The sequence below is a fragment of the Osmia lignaria genome, chromosome 6 (assembly GCF_051020975.1).
Source record: "Osmia lignaria lignaria isolate PbOS001 chromosome 6, iyOsmLign1, whole genome shotgun sequence".
NCBI lineage: Eukaryota > Metazoa > Arthropoda > Insecta > Hymenoptera > Megachilidae > Osmia > Osmia lignaria.
In genome coordinates, this window is record NC_135037.1 from 8004489 (window position 1) to 8022567 (window position 18079).

General features: G+C 37.5%; 1 protein-coding gene across 12 annotated transcripts in view; it reads right to left on the reverse strand.

Moving 5' to 3' along the window:
• LOC117601361 (serine/threonine-protein phosphatase 2B catalytic subunit 2) overlaps window positions 1-18079 on the reverse strand; it is a 116165-nt gene that overhangs the window by 28414 nt on the left and 69672 nt on the right. For all 12 annotated transcript variants that reach the window (XM_034318020.2, XM_034318016.2, XM_034318023.2 and 9 more), the window contains exons 4-9: window positions 16272-16383; window positions 11322-11467; window positions 4820-4959; window positions 1801-1972; window positions 1594-1720; window positions 1241-1321 (exon numbers count right to left, since the gene is read on the reverse strand). In XM_034318020.2, the coding sequence (XP_034173911.1) occupies window positions 1241-1321; window positions 1594-1720; window positions 1801-1972; window positions 4820-4959; window positions 11322-11467; window positions 16272-16383 (778 nt within the window). The remainder of the gene's footprint in view (window positions 1-1240; window positions 1322-1593; window positions 1721-1800; window positions 1973-4819; window positions 4960-11321; window positions 11468-16271; window positions 16384-18079) is intronic.

Genomic DNA, 18079 nt, shown 5'->3' on the forward strand with positions numbered 1-18079 from the left:
TGAAAATGGAAACAGAAAGAGAATTGAAAATCTTCCTCTGAAAGTTTGACACCGCGTGATATGGGTTCGATAACGATACCTTCTTCTTATTTACGATTTAATTGTTAGTTAGGGTGATAGGTGACAGGGGTTAGGGGATGAGAAAGATCTCGATGTTCGCCCTTGACTTGAGCTTCAATCGTCGCGATAGAAAAAGTGACTCGGACACGTTTCGATCGTTTCTCTAATTTTTTTTTTTTTCTGTTCCCGGAATAGGTGAAATCTCGAAAGAAGTGTACGAGGCCGTAGCAGGTGGTTACGAAAAGGGTGTAAACTCGAGTAAAATCGAGAGAGGGAAACTCGGATACACGCGCGAGTGCAGAGTCCTCGTTTGCTTGCACTCTTGGAGGATCGAGGTGTGACGGTAAAGCTGATTTTCCAAAAATTTGCAAAATAAAACAATTTGTAAATAAAACGGAATTTATTTTATTCTATAGTCTTGAATTTCTTTTAACCCTTCTTTGAATTATGGGCATTGTAACAGCCCTCCAAATCTTTAAATTAAGAATTATTTTATTAACATTTGAAATATAACAAAGTAAATTAGCCAATAAAAATTGCATAACATTTTTTTTTCTTTTTTCAATCTTTGCGGTCACACGATCGATCTTCTATTCGAACGAACGCGACAATTCTATAATCAATCACGATAAATACTTCATTGAAACGTATTAAATTACAAAATTCTGGTGTGAAGCGATTTTAATGAATTCTCGCGTTCCCGAATTTAATTATGGTCTCTCTTAAATCGTGTTTAGAGCAAATTCGACGTCTGCAAATTAAACCTTTGCGTTTGTAAATTTAAAAAAATTAAAATTAAAGTCATTTTTAATTAATTATTACTTGTATCTTTCAATATGAATTAAAAGTATTCAGATGTTTCAATTTTAACGAACACTTTTTGTATACATAATATCAAACAAGAGGTTCTTATTAATAAAACTAAAAACAACATCTTGAAACGGATGCAAAATTTACTCCCCGAAGGCTGTTAATTTGTTCAAGCATCAAACGAAGTGCAAAAGAGGGAACACTCTGATCACGATGTAAGAGGGACCAGTAAATGTCGAATTGATAGACAAGGAAGAAAAATAATATATAGATATATAATATCTATATAGAAAGAGAAAGAAGAATCTCTGCAAGAAACGTGATTGTATTAAAAAAGAAATGAAGAAAGTGAAGTGGTAGAGGACATTACCTTCTTCGAGCCCGTCGTCGCCGTCGCTCATCAGCTCGTCGTCCGAGCAGATGTTTAGCACGTTAACTAGCATTTCCGTTACTGTCAAACAAGAAACAGAATCTTTATAAGCGACTGAAAATTTCATTCTATATCAAAATTCTCTGGTAAATTTATTATCTATGGCAATTAGAAAAGTTTAAAATTTTTAATTAAGAGAATTTTTAATTAAGCTGATAGTTTTTATCAATGCGTTGAGTTCAAATTTGTTAAATAAATAAGAAGAAAAGGAAGGGAATATTACCTACTCAATGGTTGTTTCTATTTTCTTTTTCCTTTTTTATGGAATATTAAGAAATACAAAATATACTTACCCTTTTCGCCTACAAATGGCAAGGACCACGTGAAAACATCCATGAAATTGGGCAACCAGTATGGATGTGGTGAACAATTGAACTGCCTGATGTTCATTACGTTATTCTCATACTTCAACACTGCTGCCTGTGCAACACAACAAATTGCACCTCATTTTTCAAATTAATACCACCAATTAGCAAGAGAATGGTCAGTTCATACGTTACCTTGTTGTTGTAAACGTCGAGGTAGTTGGGCGCGCTGAAAATTGTAATTAACGATGGGAAGCCCGTCGTCTGAGATTTCCGGTACATACGATAACCCGCGTCCTGTGCCTCGTGTGCCCTTATGATGCTCAGGAGGTTGTTGTTCTGCAGGAAATCGCAGCAAGCCGCGTAACTATACAAAGAACCAACGAAATCGAATTGAAATTAAACAATTCACCATTATAAACGTCACGTTGAAACACAGCCCTTTTCTGCCATCGATATCTCGACGGAGGTGCATACTGTAGCTGTGTCCGTGAAAAGGTTTGGGTCTATTCATACTGGTGTGGCGTCATTTTCTTTGAGTAAACTAGCGAGAGAATCACCCTGTATATAGGCGTCTGGAGCAGGGATCGTCTGTCGTCAGCTCCATTGGACGAGTCTGACAGACGATCCCGAGACGACAACGTTTTTTCTGTTCCTATACTACGTCATAGTGCACACGAACCAATGGAAAATCGGCTGGTCCGATGAAACCGGAATACGAGACACGTTCAAACTGCGAAACACCGTTGGCAATGGTCATAACACGTTCCCAAAGATCTTTTACGAATGCAGCCGCCATGACTTTAGTAGCAATTTCGTAATGGCCAGGCTGCTATAAAGAAATACCTCGCTCTTTGGATCGTACATTCTTGAAAGACGAACTCGTAAAATCTAGCGCGAGAATCGTCCATCTTGATCCTCAGTCGTTTTATTTCACCCTCGTAAACGCGGTGACCTCTATCCTTAAATCCTTGATATCGTTCGTTGTATCGTTCAGTGTCTGCTACGTGTATAATAAAATTAATTAATTAACCGACGGTTGAAATTATTTTTACGAAACCGGGGAATCGATTCAGCGAGACGACCACCGTCAGATGTTGATGATTTATCGGTCGCATTATAATTTATAAACGCTTGGTCCGTGCTTCTGTTATCGCGTTCGATCGCCGGATAAAATTACACCACCGCGGCGGGAAAGAAAGAGAGAGAGAGAGAGAGAGAGAGAGTTATCACGAATTTTCGCTTGTAGCCTCGCGTGTAGCTTGCAACTGCACGAGCGAAATTGTCGAGAGCGTTTTAAGCCTCCGTTGCACCGTACTTCCGGCCAACCTTCGAACAAATTTCACGTATGGAGAAACCGTGGTTTGCTTCTGATGCGTACACGTGCTTAGTTTTACGCTCCGTTTAACCTTTCCCCTCTTCTAGAAACACTTTTTATTTATTATTTATTTATTAGAAATAACACAGATTCACTCGAACAATAACGAATAATTTGAATTTGATGAATTTTTCTATTTACAAGCTGAAAAATCATAATAATTATCCTTGATTAGCCTGAACGAGAATTGAGTGGAATATTTTTGAAAAAAGTAAGTTTCATTAGTACGGGTCAATGACGGTTTTGTGGACGGGGAATCGAATTATAACTAGCTTCGATTCGCTGTTGCAAATAAATCAACAAGAAGCGTTCGTTATATCGCGCTTGCCAGTTGATAATATTTACTTAACGAAGCACGACAATCGGCACGAAACACGCTCGTCTCATTGTCGATATTTTCCGGCAAACGAGCACTTTATCGTGCCCGGGGCTCCGTGCATCGACACACGCGAAACGTGACCCGAAATTCGCGTTAATTACTTCATCGAGTGCGCGCCGCGCCGCGCGAAGTGAAACTAGGTTTCAGTAGAGCGGCCCGACGAATGGTCGGACGGCGACAGAGATTTCGCGGGCCAAGTAACCCCGTCGCTCGACGAATTTAAACGAAACACAATTGGCCTTAATTAGTCGCTCGAATTATCGATGTCCGGTGAAATCGTAGCCGGATAAACAAGGATAATCAATTACAACGATGTGTAATCGCTGGGTTTCAGTAGAAAAGTTACGTCGATAGTCGTGAACGTCTGATGAACGCTAGTTTATACTACTTAACATTCTAATAACATCAAAGCCTTTTTTAACAACGATACAATGTTTTCCTTTTAGCAACTGAAAATAACGATACTAGGAGAATCAATGAATATTTTATTTTCAAGCTTTTTAATTTTCACCGGTATTATCCTGTTGAAAATTCGTTCTAAAACGGTGCAACGAAACGAATGGATTTTTAATGGAAAACCGAGAAACAGCGGCCCGACGAAAACGCCATTTGTTCTTTCGAATATAAATATCGAAAATGCGAAACTAATGTATTATTCATTTTCCAGAAAAACGAGCTGCAACGGAGAGCTAGATTTTTCGTGTTTCTCGTGCTCCACGAATCGATTATCGCGCTTATCGAACTGACAATTTTCACCAGCTGCGAGCGTTTCCTTTCTTTTTCATCCTGCGAGCAGTAATGCAACGATTTTCATGAAATCCTTTCGAGAGGCAAAATAACACGGCTATTTGTATGATAACTGTTCTTTTTGATACGGCGAATACCATTTACATAATTGCGATCGGATGAAAGAATAAAGAACCGTTACCAAGCAAAGTGGTTGATTGCACTCTGATACCTTTTTTTTTTACCTGCAAATTGAATTTTTAGCAAAGTGGTACCGTAATACAGTGGCCGATAGTAAATATAAAACTACAAAGAGTTATTAAACGAAGAAGTTAATAACACTCTGATACTTTTATTTTTATTTACAAATTAAATTTTTAGCAAAACGGTACCGCGATATGGTGGCCGATAGTAAATATAAAACTACAAAGAGTTATTAAACGAAGAAGTTAATAACACTCTTGTACTTTTATTTTTATTTACAAATTAAATTTTTAGCAAAACGGTACCGCGATATGGTGGCCGATAGTAAATATAAAACTACAAAGAGTTATTAAACGAAGAAGTTAATAACACTCTTGTACTTTTATTTTTATTTATAAATTAAATTTTTAGCAAAACGTTATACCCTGATATGGTGGTTGATAGCAAATATAAAACTCAAAGAGTTAATTTTTAAAATCGATTAAAGTTCTTTGGCGAACAGTCCTTAACTGAGTTCCTTAACTCACCTGTAAAAGTACGAACATCCCCTGACGCTGTTGTGCGAGAAGTGTTCCGCGTTCTTCTCGTTCCCGAAGTCCTCGAGGGGATCCGACCAGAGGAGGTCGCACATCGGCCCGAACGCCGGCGGCTCTTTGAACCTATCCAACTGCAACAGCAAAGTAAACATTGATCGAATTAGTCGAAGGAACTCGAGGTCTCCGATGATGTATCGGCAGACAGCCAGGGCCATGTAAACGAGCCCCTGGTAATTATCTAAACGGTGGGCCGCGACATGCTTCGCAAGTTTCCAATTAACCACTGCTCCTGGCCAATGATTTCCGATCATATTGATTTAACTCGATCCACGATCGAATGATATTTATTGATCTTCAGACCCGGTGCCCAGGGATGCTGGCAAATTTCGGTTACTTCGACCAAACGGAGTCTCGGTTCAATTACGGTTAATCTTAATTAACTATTCCAGTTTAAGTCGGTATTTGAAAATAAACGGAATAATATTTTTTAGTTATTTAATTTTCGATTCGATAAGAAGCTTTTTGGAAAGGAGAAAAAAAAGAGAAGAAATTTACGCTCTCTCGATGGAGAAACTAGGTGGACGAGCCACTTATTTACTCGAAAGCCGCATAGACACACGTATACACACGCAGGAAGGATTCGTCGGTCGAGTGGTGTTTCCGCGTCATAAAGCATTCACGAACTCTGGCCTAGATTTATTCCTGTGTCGAACCGCTTCGACGGAATCAAAGTAAAATCAGAGAACTTCCGACAGGAACTTTTACCCTCCAGCCTCGAGTGGATGACGGGATGGAAAAACTTTAAATGTTTGAACCTTCCTGGTTGATGATCGAGGCAGAACTCGATTTTGTGGCTACGAGGAATCTCGAGATCCTGGTCAATTTCAATCTATTCTTTTTCTTTTTTCTTCAAGAAAAATATTGTGGTAAAATGAACGAATATTGTTTATTAGACTTAATAATGAAAGATAGTGTTGAAGATACGAAATTGACAACAAGGTAACTCGCAAGCTAAACGTTCTACTTCGAAAGTCAACTCTAGTCTCATCCCGCAAAGGCACTCGCATTCATAGTTTTTTTTACACCCACACCCCTCGCTTCTTCCTGCCTTTAGAAATGTAAACTACCCTAAGTTCTAAACTACGATACCACAATATTAGGAAAATAATAGCAACTGGTAATTTGAATTTCTACGTTACGTTATTCATTTTAAATAAATGAAAATTCACAAGGGACAAACTCCTTAGTGGCACTTCCATTGATCGTCGCACACCTAATGCGGATTTAGAGGCGAGAACGATGCAGCTACTTTAGTAAGGCCAATAATTCCACTGATACTACGTCTGCCTTTATTAGGTGCAAACTGCTCGTTACACTATAAACAGCATCGCACTTTGTACGTGTGTGTGGCTACGGATGCCACACGTGCGCATTCGCTGAGCGCCGGCAACTAATGCCATTCAACATAATTAGCCATTATGATCAAACTCGTAGTACATGACCGAGTCTCTGCTGTGTTACAAACAGAGTAAAGCAGAGTAGAAATGTAAAGCATGGGTGCATGATCTATGCGCTGGAGTGGCACCTCGAAGACAAAAAAAAAAAAAAAATGAGTGCATCTGTTCAGGGAGATTACATGGTATTTCTTATGGGAGAAACAAGGTTAGTTAACGCTCTCCTTCCGGTAGATTCACGGAGTTTCTTTTTCAGCCGCATCAATCGCGATAAATAAAGCAGACGGATAGAAAAGGGAAGAACTGCAGAAGGAACATCGAACAGTTTGAGAATAAAAGGCTGAAACTGGGTGAAGTTCGACTGATCGGAAATATTCGTCGAGTATTCGCGATAATTTGCATCGACGTTATCGGTTCTTCTCCCCCTCCAATTTTTCCTCGGTATTCTAATAGTCTTAGAAAGAAAAGTTCAATTTCCGTATCCATTGCTGAAGCTTTCTTTTTTCTGAAAAAAGTTAAGCTGCTCAAATATTTCCACGACTTTCCTTGACGGAAGTTCAGATATCCTTTCTTCTTTCAATTTCTTTGTTTCCCTGGACAATGGGACAGAAAGGATTATTAACAAATTTTTATTCTAGAACTTTGAAAAAATATTACATTTTGTATGAAAGGAATTTTTGTATTTGTATAAAATAAATAAATAAATTGTACGAAGATCAAATTTGACTATGATATTCGATCCTTCAAAACCGCTTACACTGATTCTCTCATGAAAATGCAGTATTCCTTTCATTTTTTTACAGGATTCCGTTTGTCTTAAAAATCAATTCGAATTTATCGTACACGCGTAGTAGAAACGATCATTTATTTTCCTTTCAGAGGATCGAAAGGTTCCATCTTGGTTGAAAGGGAAGGTCGACGAATGTGAGGGTGTCTATGCAGAATATGTTCGAAATTCCAGAGAGTGTGGCGAAGGAGGCGAGAAGCGAGGGACAGCGGCGAGTATGCAATATTTATCAGCCAACCCCCTATAGATTCGCTACCCCAACTGCTCCGTTATGTATTATTCCGGCTGCTTCTATGTAAAAGCCGGGTTTTGCAACCGCGAGCAAGCGATATGAATACCAAATGCCAGCTGGGAACTACACGCTCCCATGTCTTCCGCGTTTACACGCTTCACCTTTGACTGTTGGTCAACTAGAACTCAATTTTTATCTTCATCATTAAAAAAATAAACATTCATTATGAACTCTATGACATTTTTAACAAATTCCTCATTTATCAGGTCGATTTTGAAACATAGCTAGTCTGACGTGATTTCATGACATAAAAGTATCATGAAGTAGCACTTATGAAACGTCAATTTAAAGCTTAAAGTTTAATAAAAATTACTGTATAAAGTTTACAGAATTTCTTTATCATTTTGAGGTACAAATAATTAATTGAAAATTGGGTATTTTCAAAGAGACAATATTAATCAATGTTAATCAGATTAACTTCACTTCACAATAATTAATTTTCAATTAATTATTTGTACCTCAAAATGATAAAGAAATTCTGTAAACTTTATATAGTAATTTTTATTAAACTTTAAGCTTTAAATTGATGTGCCATAAGTGCTATTTGGCGATACTTTTATGTGATGTTTCTAAGGATGCACGAGTCTGAAACCAGCCTGTACGAATAGAATGATAATTTCTCAATATACTTGGAAATTTTTAAACATACTACTAGCAACAAAAACGTAATAACAATGATAAGTAACGTGTAAACCTTCGAGAAGCACCCTTCCATCGTGACGTCTCGGGGTTAACGAAGGGAGCAACTTCTCGGAGTCGTCAAAGTTGGAAAGTTTCAAGGTTCGTGAGTTACGGATGCCAACCAGTTACGGCAAGTTCAACCGGTGTGCTTCTTTCCTCTCGCGACTAATCTCGCCTAGTCGGCAGCTCGCATGTACCTTCAACTCGACGAACTTGACGAGGAACTTCGCGGCCCGTGAAAAGTAACCGGCCTTAATTAACCAACTCTCCCAACAAACCGGACTATTTTAGGTCAATCTACGATGTTATGTTTTTTCAACGCGAAATTCCAGAGATGGATATTCAAAAACAGGAGTGGCCAGAGGCTCGTCGATAATAATTCCATTTGTAGAGACACAAAGTCCTTTCACAGTGAAACTGGAAATATCCCGGCCAACTTAGTCGGAGTATTATTTAATGGGAGAACTTCCGTCGGCTGAAAGGAAATTAGCCTGGAGCTGGGACCACCTACCGTTGTCCTAAGGCGAGGATCTTTCATTTGTGCATAGAATCGCATTATTAGACGAACAAAAGGGTCCCAGGTGGAGGAAAAAATTCTTCCTGCTCTTAATCCGACCAGTAGTCACCTCCCTTAATCCTTTTGTTACTGTTCCAGCGTTAGGTAGCTTTTATTTTAATCTAGACACGCTTTCAGACAAACTTTCCATCGTTACTGGGTACGTAATGTTACTTGCAGACTTCGATGACTTCGATGACTTCGATCTTTGAAAAACTTTGCGAATCTCGTAATAATTTCTTTAAAATAAGAAAATGTAACTTCGGTATTACGTACGTATTTTATGTAATTTAATAATTTTGGAAGCAATCATTATATTTTTAAAAATATTTTAAAAATTTCATATTGATTAATGCTCTTTGTTTCTAATATATTTTTAGACAAATTTTTACTTCAATGTGATAACGTGTCGTCCTAGGTATTCGTGTTCTCTTAGTGATACACTACAGTCCCTGGAGTCAGGTTCACAAACGTTGTCCAAGGAATTCGATAGGATTCGCGTATTCGCCAGAAACGAGAGGGTTGAACAGAAACACAAATGATACACAACGCGCAGCTGTAACAGCATGTTAATTATGTTGAATAGCACACTGCTGCCTACTGCGATCCTTTACGTGTAACTAACGCAACCATTCGTCTCTGTGTGATCGTGTGTTAACATCCAGCACACCAAGTCGTTTACGGTGTAACAAGCAGCTGCCTATTAAATGGAAGCTACAGCCAAGAACGTACAAACCTTATCACGGAAGCAATGTCAACCGCCTTCTCAGTTTCCGATGTTTCTAATTATCGTATCTCGCTACTAGTTGTCCAACATTCGCCTTTAACTTAGATTCTGTCATCTAATAGAAATTTCATCAGCGAATCAAAAATTTATTTAAGGATAAAATTGAGAATAATTTTAGATTGCAAAAATGCTTAATTTTTACATTCAATCCTTCAATTTTTCAGTTTCAAGTTTTGCAATTCAGTCGCCTTTTTATAATAGTAGATGTACTATTGTATTTCAGCAAGAGTCTATATAGAAAATGGTGGCCTCGCGATTTACCACGCGTCTAACATTCACAGGAGTTTCAGTCACGAAAGGCCGTACGCGATAATGAATTTCCCGGACGAATTCAAGTTCAACGAGTCCCGCGAGTTGAACGGAGAAAATGTAGAAAAGAAAAAAAGTTTCACCATCGCATCGGTGGGATAAGTTTTAACGACGCTTATAAAATGTGCGATCGTGTGGCAACTGCACCGAGTACGACGGACGTGCCCTTTTTATTTTCCTCTTCCCAGGGTATACGTGACCGAAGAAGTTAGAACTTTCCGTTCCAAGTGGAGCGTTTTCAAGATCCTCCACCTCTTCGCATCCATCGTTCTATCGTTCTACGTGCAGGTTATTATGGCGAATTTCCTAAGAGCGTGTTATGCGGCACGCATAGGTGCATGCCAGGCTGCATGGCGATTAAGTTAATAGCAGTAGGCGATAGCGCGGTCCTGACGCTATTTAAAGCACAAACTGCACCGTTTTAGCTGATAAAATGCACCAGGTGTTTCGTGGCTCGAGGGCTCGATGCGTCACGACGCGACGCAACGCCACGACGTTCATCACCGATCTGAATCCCCCTTCAGGAATTATTTGCATTTATGCTTTGGAATGATCATAGCTCCCCAAAATTTCAAAATTCTAAGATTCTAAAGTTCTAAAAATTCGAGAATTCCAAGCTTCTGAGATTCTGAAATTCTAAAATTCTGCAATTTTAAAATTCTTTCGTAAAATTTTGCCATGGTCACAGCTTCCCAAAATTTCAAAATTCTAAGATTCTAAAATTCTAAGCTTCTGAGATTCTGAAATTCTAAAATTCTGTGATTTAAAAATTCTCGTAAAATTTTGCAAAATGAAAAAAAGAAAAGTTACCGAGTCGAGGATTTACCAATGGCTGAAAATTGCATGTGTTCCATCTGTCGCGAATATCCCCACGGTGAAACGAGTAGGCAAATTGATAGAGAAACGGACGCAGCCGTTCAGAAAATCGTAAGGCAACCGGTTAATTCGAAGATTTGAAACGATTGAATGAATTCAACTGGATTGACGATGCGATCGAATGTGTATCACCGAGGATTAATTAATACCTCGAACGCGCGATATTTTACCAAACCGACAGAAACGAATATTTACGTTGATCGCATTAACCAAGTGCTATTTTGTCAATTCTGCAGTATCATTGATCCTTTAGAAACCACTTGTGAAGTATTAAAAACGATAATTCATAATAAATCAATTTCTATCACCCTGTAATTTAATTTATACAAAATTTTAGCTCTTCAATGGTCGATTATTTCAGAGAAAATGAAATATTACGTAAATTATACAAAAGAGGCGTATGTACTTCTAGTGCGTGTACGCTGTGTCAAGGTAGTCACCGTTTAGGTGAACGATCGATAGAGCAGGTGGCAGCACATCGGTTCCCTGCTATGTTTCCGGTACTCCACAGACCAGGTTCCAATAACACTCGTGCCATTCGGTCGACGAACAATTTTCTCATTTACCAAAATTTCCCAAAAAAACTCGCCACTCGAGTATACGAGAATTCGAATACGTAAAATCAATTATTAATAAAAAGAACAGGGACCGACGAAGAAAAATGACCGTTTTCAGATAGCTTTCACCGGTCCAGAACAGATTAATCACAGTGAAATCGGCCGAGAACTGAATAAACGTTCTTTCTACTTACTTTGCGTATGTCTTCTAGATTGTGAATTTCCGGCGACAATCCACCGTGCACGCAGAGGAACTGTTGGTTCATGAGGGCCGCGAGCGGCAGACAGTCGAACGCGTCCATACATGCGTCGTACACCCTCTCCGAGTATTTTATTTTACCTGAAAGCACAAAAAGAAAAAAATCTCAATTAATATTTCACCGCCATAGAATTTACCCACGATCCGATAATTAACCCTTTGACGGCGAACGCTTGATATTTCGTCATTTCTATGCCTAACATTTGAAAATTTTTAAACAATTAACGATTTTCCGCAGTCTCGCTTCGCTCAAATTGTGCGAAAAGAGTGGTGAACGAAGCTTCTGTTTTAGCGAAAGCTAAAGTAAAGAACGCGAAGCAGATAAAAGGGGAAAAAGGGCTCTGGGGAGCAATGAAGAAAGGCTGTTCGAGGATGAACGAGGGGTCTGTTGGTGTGCAGGAGAAACTCGTAAAAAGAACGACGAATCCGGGGATCATTTCGTGTATGGTGGCCATCTTACCCGTGGAGAATAATAAATCCCTCTATCGAGGAATTCCTAGCGGATCGAATGAAAAATAAAGGAAGCAGGAAACGCTCGATGCTTGGCACTCTCCTTTGTTCGATCCTGCCTCTACGTTCTTTGGTTTCACCGATCGTATTAATTCCTTTTATTTCTATTGTGTTTTGCTTTTGTAGTTTACGTTTGATTGGTCGATTCGATAGGATATTGGACCTCTTTGATGTAGATCGTATTAATTGTTTCTTTTCATTCCTTACCTTAGTATTTCATATTTCCTTGTTCGGTTCAAGTGGATCAGATATTTTCTTTCCTTTCCATTTGATTCTATGGAGTTCGACATGCACGAGCCAAAAAATTAATTACAGTAGTACCTCGGTATATGTCTGCTTTGGAATACGTCCAATTCGAAATACGTTCTATTTGGACGTGACAAATTTTGCTCGGTACACGACTTCTGTTCGGTATACGACATAAATTTTTTCTGTGAATTTTGCTTCATTTTTAAATAACTATCTCAGAGGAAAAATTAAATTAATAATCAATTATATTCGGAGTTGATGGGTTTGGTATACGTCCTATTCGATATAAGTCCAAACATCAGAAACGAATTAAGGTCGTATACCGAGGTATAACTATTCTTTTCCAAATTATTGCTTGGGTGAAAATTAAATACAAATATAATTCAATAAGCAATGGAAATAAATAAAATTTGAAAAATTAGAAAATATAAGAAATCTGGAGGTTTCACAAATTTTTCACAAATCCATTGTTAATTTTCCTTCCTTCCAATTTAATCAAATTACAATTGACAAATCTTCAAGATCTATCTCTCTCTTCACACTCATCTTCATAATATCTTCACCCTCTGCAAAAACAACCAGAAGAATTCAACTAAAATCCTGAAGTTGTTCAACTTCTCAACGAGCTTCCCTGTTGGATTCGCAATTCTTTCGTCGTTCCAATTTCCCCGGGTCCTCGACAAACACAATGACCGACTGACTCGTGTATCTAAGACTCAATCGAGCCAACTTCCAAGGTCGAGACGTTTGTTCACGAGATCCCGACGAAGGGTGATCGGAGTGACAGCATCGGCCAGCAATCTGTCCACTTTTAACGCCAACAAATCTTCAGGGTTGTCCGTTCAACAGATACCACGTAGCTGGTTTTATTGACAGGAAATTCTTCTTGGCCAGTGCTGCGCCGACGTTTCATCGTACCATGTGCACAACAACGCTTTGTCATCCTGTCTACCTTCCCGACGCTCCTTTTTCCTGATAAGGAACCGCAATTTTTTTCCAGGCCTATTCTTATTGAAACACATCGAGGGTGTTTTCTGTGTTTGTACGGGGTGTTTCAATATTAGACTGTTGAATATCAAATGATTGATTTTCGATAGACCTTAATGTAATCAAATATAATTTGATAATTTATCTAATCTTTCTATTGGTATATTAGAAAATTAGAAGACTTATAAAATGAAGCCTAAGATTTGGAAAGCTTTTGAATGTTTTTATTATTTTTACATTAGTTTTAAAAATAATTTTTGGAAATAATTACTTTTTACAAAGTATTATCAGTGTCTTCATTTTCTTTCTGTTTTTTATTTTCTAAAATTAGATTACTACCTGAGGATTTATCTCTTTCTAACTAATCAAATGTCCTCCAAAATATGTTTCCTAACTTAGCCATCAAATCATCGTAAAAAATATTGAATCGACATATTTCACGTTTGATGTTTCCTCGAAAAAGGTTTCGCATCATAAAATTCCTTCTTTCCGCTCGGATTTCGTATCTTCCTCGTGAAATCAAACAAGACAAGAATCAAATCCCTCGATTTTTCGTATTTGTGCCTTCATAAATTCTCGATACACCAGTCAATTTTTACAACGTCTGCCATCTTCCGTAGCAATCTTCTTTTCGACTGGTTTTCATTCCCTCTTCCGGTGATTCCGATTCTGTCCAGGAAAAATCAAAAGATCTCGACACGGTGGTCTCAACGTGAAAAAGATCCCAAGATTTTTGGATTTCGATAACACTACCCAAAGAAATCCACGAATTTCTTGTTTTCCGGAAAAACAGCACAGACATTGTACGACTGATTCGAGGATCGAATGCCATTTCCTGTTGAAAGAGAAGGTCTCTTTCCAAGATGAACGAACTCAGAGTTCTCTGTTTAGCTTCGAATGGAACGAATCGAGGATTTTCAATAGAAATGGAGAACACATATACACATTGGATCATCTTGGTAATCTTGGAATTTGGAAAAAGTTTTAGATTCTGAATTTTGTTATACTGCTTGACAAATTTTAAGGTTTCTTATGTTTGTTGCTTTTTTATGATGTATTGATACTTGTAAAATTATGATACACAGTTGAAAAAAGTGAAAGTAACTGGCCTAGAAATTCTTCGGACCTCAACCCCATCGAAAATTTGTAGAAATATTTATTATTAGTAATAAATGTGAATTGATTGAACGTTTGATAGAAGTATGGGCTAGAAATAAAATGCATCGAAAGTACGCCGAAAAGAATTGAGGTAGTAATTGCAGCAAAAGGTGGCGATACGAAATACTAACATACATGTGTAAATATAATCTTTTAAATGTATCTCTTTATTTTGTATAAGTATTTGTTTGTATATTAATAGTGGAGAATTATTGATTAAAAGTTACACAATGTAAAAACCTTAAAATTGTGGCTCTATGTCTACAGAAACACAAAAGACCCATTTTTCATACCGTGGCTCTAATAATTTGATCACTCACTGTATACCGAAAGAAAGTCAATGGGACGAAACTCGAACCTCGTTAATACAACAAGGCTCAACCGCGGGCGAAAAAAAAGGAGGCGCAAGAGTAATGCTCGCCGTGCAATTAACGAAGCTCCAGAACGAACGTCTTAATTATTACGCCCTCCATCGTGTCACCGATTGTTCAGGGCTTCTGTGACGCTTGGGAATCAAATCTCTACGAACGTCATTAAAAATTTGTAAAAAAAAATAATTGATTTTTCTCTTTTCTATACCACGTGGTTATCGGTACAACACTGTAAGGGTATTTCTAACGGGTAAATTAACATTTTTCTTTATTTTTTCTATCATTCTTATTACACGTGAAAATCCCGTATTTACCTACGGGAAAAAAAGAAAATCTTGAGGTTCAATCTAACGAATGAAAAGCAACGACCCGATCCCGGGGAACGATCTATCGCCCGGAAAGCATTCGTTCACGGTACTAGTCGACGAGGAACACGTTCGATGCGATCGTTCTGGTACAAGCTCCATCCAATTTCGTGATCCCAGAGGGTCCGCGTCCAATCAACGATATCTCAAGACTCTGCGTGGTGCAACTCGCGGGAAAGCCTGTATCGATCCTGGAAAATTCTCTGATACTGGGTCAAGTCATGTGTATTTACCAGCCGATCGCGTTAACTCCCTACAAACCGTAACGTTTAACGTCATTTGAATAGCGTCGATTCCCATCGCGGAAATTCAATATTCGGGACTGCAAATTTTCGGGATCGCGAATTATTTCCAACGCGTGATTTCATGTTTGTGAAAAAAAGAAAAATTTATAAATATACTATTTTCGATGGAAATGGTAGCAGTAAAATATTATTAACACTCTGCTATCTTATTAGTAATGATAAATTAGTTAGAAAAATTGAAAAATGATTTGCGAACGTGTTAATGAAACATTTTTTATGGAATATTTGCATGAATGCAACCGATAAAAATTGCTATGTATCGCGATTCGACGAGAAAATCTCGTAAATGTCATCTGTGCCGGTATTCGAGGCCAGATAAACGACTTTTCCGTGGAATGATCATCGAACGGGCAATAGATCGGCTTTCCCGCGTGTGCTTTTGACGAACAACGAGCTCATAAAACATCCGGTTGCCACGCTCGTTTCCGGATACAAAATCGATAACGTTTAACGGGGTGGCACGAAATTCCAACCTTTAATGGCTCGCTTTTCATCTGTTAATTACTTAATCCCTCGATTGATAAAAAATCATGTTTTTCATCTAATCGACGAGTCAATTCGTCTTACTTAGTTAATAGATTAATAACTATAAAAATGGAAAATAATTAAGATTCTTAATTATCGATATTTTACTCAATAATGAAATATAAAAAAAATTTCTGAAATAATAAATAAAATTATTTAAAATTTTATTCATTTTATAACTGAAAATGCATGAAAGCCTTGAATCGAGATGCGATATTGTAATTGGAAATTAATAATGGACGCAAAGGATTTACAGATGAATCTTGAAAGATATTCTTAATTTAATGGAGAAATTTCATTTAAAAATCAATTGAAATGATGTCCTTAATTCTATGTAAATATATTATGATCAGATAAAATGAATTGTGAATTGGGATTTGTGGAATGGAAAATTTTTGGAAAATATTATACTTACATTCTTGCTTAAATGTGAAATATTCCGTGAGATGACGGCACTCGTGGTTCCCTCTGAGGAGGAACAGTGTGTTTGGATGGCACAATTTAAGTGCCCACAGGTACAACACGCACTGTAACAAATATAAAACAAATATAAAATAATTCAAGTTAAAATTAAATTAAAAAATCACACAGCTTTAATAATACTGATATTAATATTCCGATGATTGTATATTTCGTGAAACAATTAATTATCCCAATTTTAACCATTTCTTTTTTTTTTTTTTTTTTTTTTAAATTATACTCGAGAGTTTCGAATAATAGAATTTTCGCGTGAAATGTATCTTCCACGAAGCGGAAATATTTTACGATACAGTTATCAGATTTATGCAAACGCAAGAATAACGGCAACGGTTGTTACACTTTTCCGGGAAATATTCTTTTTATAGACGCGAGGAGAAACACGATTCCATAATGTAGAAGTGAAAATCCAAGTTACTGTTTCGCGGAGCTGCTAACGTTCCTGTTATTTATCCGCTCGCTCGTCTTTCCGTCTCTTTTATCTCTTTCTCTACCGTGCACTCCTCCGTCCCCTTCTAATTTATAACGTGCCATGAATTAAATTCGCCGCGTCGAAACAACCGCGCTCGTGACTCGTAATGCGGTCTAAATGTGACAACGACTACCACTCGTGATCGCGTTTCGTTCCCCGTATTTTGGCAGATGATTCCTCGCAAAAATCCAAACGAGCCGTGTTCATCTTAACGTTTAATGCTAGCCGAGGGAAAATTGCGAATTTAACTACCCGCGTTTCTACGAAGGAACTTTTTACGCGTAACGTGTGCCCTACGAAACTTTATGTAAAATTATTTATTTTTTAATAAATTTCACTCTTGCATCGTAAATAATGAAAAAGAAATAATTTAAATTTAATTTTCGTTTCTGTTTCAATTTTAATTACCACAATTTTCAAATTTTAATTAAAGTTCCAATTATAAAAACCACCCTCTAGATTAGAGGGTCTCCATAGCAACGAACAATATCTACAGATTTTTTCAATTTTAAAAAATTTTATTTTATAGATTCGATCGATTTACTTTCCGAGAGAATCTCGATAATAAACTGGAGAATCGTGACGGGTTAAATAAAGCATCGTGTAAAATCGTCCGTTAGGTATGTTCCGAGGTGGCATCCTCAGGCTCGAAATCGCAAAGGCATTCACCGTGGATGAAAAGAGGTATTATTCGCTTTATTTCGTGCATCAGCTAATTAATTGTCGTGCCCGGTCCGACACGAGACGACAAAATTACCGGGGACTGGCATGCATCGCGAAACAAAAGCGCCTACGCGAGAGACCGTCGTTTACATTTCAACGTAATTGGTCGGCACATAATTAATCTTCACGGTTCTCGAAATGCACGGCTGATTCGTGCTGTATGTGTACTACTTGTTCCCGAGGTTCGTCCAACAAGCAGCATAAAGGTGACTATCTTGGCAAAGAATTATCCGAGTGACTTTATATTCTAAACGCTGTTGTGTATTTTGATAGTTTTATTATCCTTTTAAGCCGTGAATATGATTTATTTATTATTGCAAATGTAATTCTAAATGTACAGTGTACCTAGATGAGAATTTGTAATTTTATAATATTTTAAGTAAAAATATTTGTACTAAAATAATATACATAAAATTACTGCTTAACCCTTTAAATTACGAAACGTATACAACAATATTGGTCTAAAATTAAATATATAATTTTTTAATGAAACAGTTTCACGTATTGAGAGAATAATTTTTAAGGGAACGGTAGAAAATTTAAAAAATTAT